Source organism: Pristiophorus japonicus, chromosome 8 (assembly GCF_044704955.1).
Source record: "Pristiophorus japonicus isolate sPriJap1 chromosome 8, sPriJap1.hap1, whole genome shotgun sequence".
NCBI classification, from domain to species: Eukaryota; Metazoa; Chordata; class Chondrichthyes; family Pristiophoridae; genus Pristiophorus; species Pristiophorus japonicus.
Genome location: NC_091984.1, coordinates 200,079,056 through 200,084,679, shown reverse-complemented (window position 1 = coordinate 200,084,679; position 5,624 = coordinate 200,079,056). Strand labels below are relative to the sequence as shown.

The window sequence follows — 5,624 nt, the reverse complement described above, 5'->3', positions numbered from 1 at the left end:
ATCTCATCCACTATCATCAACACACCCCCCCCCCCCACCCCCCCCCCACACCCCCCCCCACACCCACACACACCCCCCCACACACACACCACCCCCCAACACACCCCCCACACACACACAACCCCCCCCACACACACACACACCCCCCCACACACACACACACCCCCCCACACACACACACAACACCACCCCCCCACACACACACACACCAACACCCCCCCCACACCACACCACCCCCCCCCCACACACACACACACACACCCCCCCCACACACACCCCCCCCCACACACACACCCCCCCCCCCCACACACACACACACACAACCCCACCCACACACACACACCACCCCCCACACACACACACCCCCCCCCCCACCACACACACACACCCCCCCCCCACACACACACAACACCCCCCCCCCACACACACACAACACCCCCCCCACACACACACAACACCCCCCCCCCACACACACACAACACCCCCCCCCACACACACACAACACCCCCCCCCACACACACACACACAACACCCCCCCCCACACACACACACAACACCCCCCCCCCCCACACACACACACACACCCACACCACACACACACACACACACACCCACACACAACACCCCCCACACACACACACACACACACCCACACACACAACACCCCCCCACACACACACACACACACACCCACACACACAACACCCCCCCACACACACACACAACACCCCCCACACACACACACACCCCCCCACACACACACACACAACACCCCCCCCACACACACACCCCCCACACACACACACACCCACACACACACACACACACACCCACACACACAACACCCCCCACACACACACACACAACACCCCCCCACACACACACACACCCCCCACACACACACACACCCCCACACACACACACACACCCCACACACACACACACACACAACACCCCCCACACACACACACACCCACACACACACACACACACACCCACACACACAACACCCCCACACACACACACACAACACCCCCCACACACACACACACCCCCCACACACACACACACACCCCACACACCCCACACACACACACACAACACCCCCCCACACACACACACACACACACACACACCCCACACCCACACACACACACACACACACACACCCCCCCTCTCTCTCGCGCCGCCCCGCGCTACCTTCTGCACTCCCTGCACGTTCTCCTCCCCGAACACAGACACCAGGTTCCAGTAAACGCCGCCCGCCAGCCGCCTGAAGAAGTTATTTTCCTTTTCGTAATCGGACTGCCGGCGGGATTTCACCGCGTCCACCGGCACAAAGCCGGCCAGCAGCAGCGCGGCCACCAGTACCATGGCTCTAACCATCGCCGCCCAGAGGAAGCCACTCAGCTCCCGCTCCGCCAGCGTGCACCCAGCAAATACGTCCGGCCCAGCTCCACCTGTTCAACCGCCAAACCCTTCCCACCGCCCGTTTACAGCACCACACCACGCCCTCTGGCTGTCTTTTTTATCTCCAAATCCCAAATCGAATGTAGGGCAGAGATTGGGATTATGGTGTCAATTTTGATATTTGCTTTGCTGTTGATAACTAGTGTCGCTACATGATAAGACACAAAAATACTGCATTTATATCTGCTAATCTATATCATCATTATAGGCAGCCCCTCGAAATCGAGGAAGACTTGCTTCCACTCTAAAAGTGAGTTCTCAGGTGACTGAACAGTCCAATACGGGAATTACAGTCTCTGTCACAGGTGGGACAAACAGTGGATGAAGGAAGGGGTGGGTGGGACTGGCGCACGCTCTTTCCGCTGCCTGCGCTTGGTTTATGCATGCTCTCAGCGACGAGACTCGAGATGCTCAGCGCCCTCCCGGATGCTCTTCCTCCACTTACGGCAGTCTTGGGCCAGGGATTTCCAGGTGTCAGTGGGAATTTGCACTTTATCTACAATATATCTCATCTATAATAAGGGTCTTATATACAGCATTGCACTGTCTGTAACACTTCAGAACAGGAGACGGCCATTCAGCCCCTTGAGCTAGTTCCACAATTCAATTAGATCATGGTTGTTATACATGCAGTCTGTAGTTATACTCTCTGTATAGTCACTGTATAGTTGCGTAAGGTGGAGACTTGTTACCTGATGTACTATCAATAAGGTTTACACTGTGTATATACTATGCTAGCATCGTCGGGGTAGCAGCTCCCGAGGGAGCTCCCCTGCTAAACAGCTCCTCGGCCCTCAACCTCCCCCCTCCCACTGTCTAAACTTCCTCTTTAGCCCTAGCCCTAATAGACCCCAATAGGGGATCTTAAAGACTTAAATCCCCACCCTAAACCCAACCCCGCGAATCCGAAAAGTTCGGGCCTACCTCAGGCCTCCCGCCACACCACGCATCGGTGTCTCCCGACTGGACCTCCTGCGGCGACTCAACGCGACTTGGCCCTCCCGCTGGACCTCCTGCAGCGGCTGGACGACTCGACGCGACCTGGAGCTCATGGCTGGACCTCCTGCGGCGACAGAGCGTGACCTGGAGCTCCTGGCTGGACCTCCTGCGGCAACTGGGCAGCTGGACCTGGCTATCGGGCCTCCACTTCCTCCCCCCAATCTGGACCTCTCCTTCCCCACTGATGGCCTGGCCTCCTCTCCTCCTCCAGCACGTGGTGAGTACAATGGCTGTGAACCCCCTGCCCTCCCATTCTGAACCCCAGTGCACTGCTGGCCCCCCGAATGCCTGCCCCCAAACAAACCTTGGAACACCTACCACCAAGGGCACTACCCAGCGCCGAGCCTGTGGCCAACACCTCGCCGTAGGCAATTAGGCCCATATAGAAGTGCCTGGTCTCCAGTCATCCTGGACCCCCTTGCCACTGGACCAAGACCTCGCTCAGCTAAGCCTGTGTAGTAGCCAGCGTGCAACGATCACCCCAGGCATCTTCCACTCCTCTAACTTGAAGTTCGGGACCTGGAACGTCAGGACCCTCATGTGTAATGCCAACAGCGACAGACCGGAACGCCGCACTGCCATAGTTGCCTGGGAACTTAGATGCTTTGATATCGACATCGCAGCCCTAAGCGAGACTCGGCGGGCAGGGGAAGGCCAGCTCAAGGAACAAGGTGGAGATTACACCTTCTTCTGGAAAGGGAAACCAGAGGAAGAACGCCACCTCCATGGAGTCAGCTTCACCGAGAAAAAACGAACTGGTTGACCACCTCAAAGACTCCCAGGTGGGACTAACGAACGCCTCATGACGCTTCGACTCACCCTATCCCGGAACCAGTGCATCACAGTCATCAGTGCTTACGCCCCAACACTCGATACAACAGATAAGGCCAAAGAGGGTTTTTACTCCAACCTCGAAAAATCCCTGACCTGCGTCCCCGCGGGCGACAAACTGATCCTCCTCGGTGACTTCAACGCTAGGGTCGGCAGGGACACAGACCTCTGGAGAGGCGTGTTTGGCAGAGAGGGGGCAGGGAAAGCCAACTCGTGTGGTACCCTACTCCTGACAAAATGTCTAGAGCATGAACGTGTCATCACCATCACCTTGCTCCGCCAGAGAGACAAATACAAGGCATCGTGGCAACACCCTCGCTCCAAACACTGGCACCTGCTCAACTATGTCATCATCCAAGCCAGGGATCGCGAGGATGTGCGCATCACTCATGCCATGACAGGAGCTGACGACTGCTGGATGGACCACCGCCTAATCCGATCCATCACTGACATCAACATAACCCCAAAGCGAAGGGGGCAGCAGAAGCAATGTCGCAAAAAAGTCAATGCTGGGGCACTTAAGGACCCAGCTAAGAGAGCCCTTTATAGTCAGCGCCTCACAGCTAACCTGGCGTGCCTTGATGACCCCGCGATGCAGAATGCCCACAGCGCTTGGTCTGCCCTCCAGGCCTCCATAACCAGTGCCTGCAAAGAGACGCTCGGTCACTCAACCAGGAAACACCAGGACTGGTTTGATGAGAATGATCAGGAGATTCAGGAACTAATAGATTGCAAGCGCAGGGCATTTCTGAGCCTTAAACAGCAACCCAACTCGGGAGCAGCAAAGCAGCATGACAGACGGCTAAAGGCTAAGGTCCAACAAAAAACCTGGGACCTGGGTGGATGGAGAAAGCATAGGAGATACAGCAGCTGTCAGACAGACATGATGTGCGAGGATTCTTCACCAATGTCAAGGCCACATACGGACCAAACTCCCAAGGCCCCACCCCACTCCTGGACAAGAACGGGGAAACACTCATCAAGGACACCGAGGCAGTCAGGGCCTGCTGGAAGGAGCACTTCGAAGATCTCCTCAATCGGGACTCTGCCTTTGATTCGAGTGTTCTCAACTCCATTCCGCAGCATGCTACCCGCCACCACCTCAGTAAGACCCCAACACTGCACGAGGTAGAAACGGCCATAAGACAGCTAAAAAACAAGAAGGCTACGGGAGCGGATGGAATCCCTGCTGAGGCACTGAAGTATGGCGGAGAGGCACCACTAGCGCGAATACACGACCTCATCTCTCTCATCTGCTGGGAGATCTTAAAGATGCTGTGATCGTGACTATCTTTAAAAAAGAGGACAAGTCCGACTGCGGCAACTACAGAGGAATCTTCCTGCTATCAGCCACTAGGAAAGTCGTCGCTAGAGTCCTCCTCAACTGTCTTCTCCCCGTGGCCGAGGAGCTTCTCCTGGAGTCGCAGTGCAGATTTCATCCCTCTGGGGCACAACGGACACGATTTTTGCAGCGCGACAGCTGCAGAAAAAATGCAGGGAACAGCGCCAGCCCTTATACATGGCCTTCTTCGACCTTACAAAGGCCTTTGACACTGTCAACCGCGAGGGTCTATGGAGCGTCCTCCTCCGTTTCGGATGCCCCCAAAAGTGCATCACTATCCTCCGCCTGCTCCATGATGACATGCAGGCCATGATCCTTACCAACAGATCCATCACAGACCTAATCCACGTCCGGACCGGGGTCAAGCAGGGCTGCGTCATTGCCCCAACCCTCTTCTCAATTTTCCTCGCTGCCATGCTCCACCTCAGAATTGATAAGCTCCCACTGGAGTGGAACTAAACTACACAACTAGTGGGAAGCTGTTCAACCTTCGCCGTCTCCAGGTCCAAGACCACTCCAATCTCTGTCATCAAGCTACAGTACGCAGACACATAGAGGCTGAACTCCAGCACATAGTCGACGTATTTACCGAGGCGTATGAAAGCATGGGCCTTACGCTAAACATTAGTAAGACAAAGGTCCTCCACCAGCCTGTCCTCGCTGCACAGCACTGCCCCCCAGACATCAAGATCCACGGCGTAGCCCTGGACAACGTGGACCACTTCCCCTATCTCAGGAGCCTCCTATCAACAAGAGCAGGCATTGACAACGAGATCCAACACCGCCTCCAGTGCGCCAGTGCAGCCTTCGGCCGCCTGAGGAAAAGACGTCAGAGACGTGGACCACGTACAACAGACACCTCAAGTCGCTGGAGAAATACCGCCAGTGATGTCTCTGCAAGATCCTACAAATCCCCTGGGAGGACAGACGCACAAACATTAGCGTCCTCGTCCAGGCCAACATCCCCAGCATTGAAGCACTG

The 5,624-nt window shown here is 56.3% G+C and overlaps 1 protein-coding gene across 1 annotated transcript in view; it reads right to left on the bottom strand.

The window, feature by feature from the left end:
• Positions 1 to 1,386, bottom strand: part of aacs (acetoacetyl-CoA synthetase) — a 101,229-nt gene extending 99,843 nt beyond the window's left edge. Inside the window, exon 1 of the mRNA XM_070888329.1 lies at positions 1,201 to 1,386. Coding sequence (XP_070744430.1) covers positions 1,201 to 1,386 — 186 coding nt within the window. The remainder of the gene's footprint in view (positions 1 to 1,200) is intronic.
• Between the last annotated feature and the right edge of the window lie 4,238 nt (positions 1,387 to 5,624).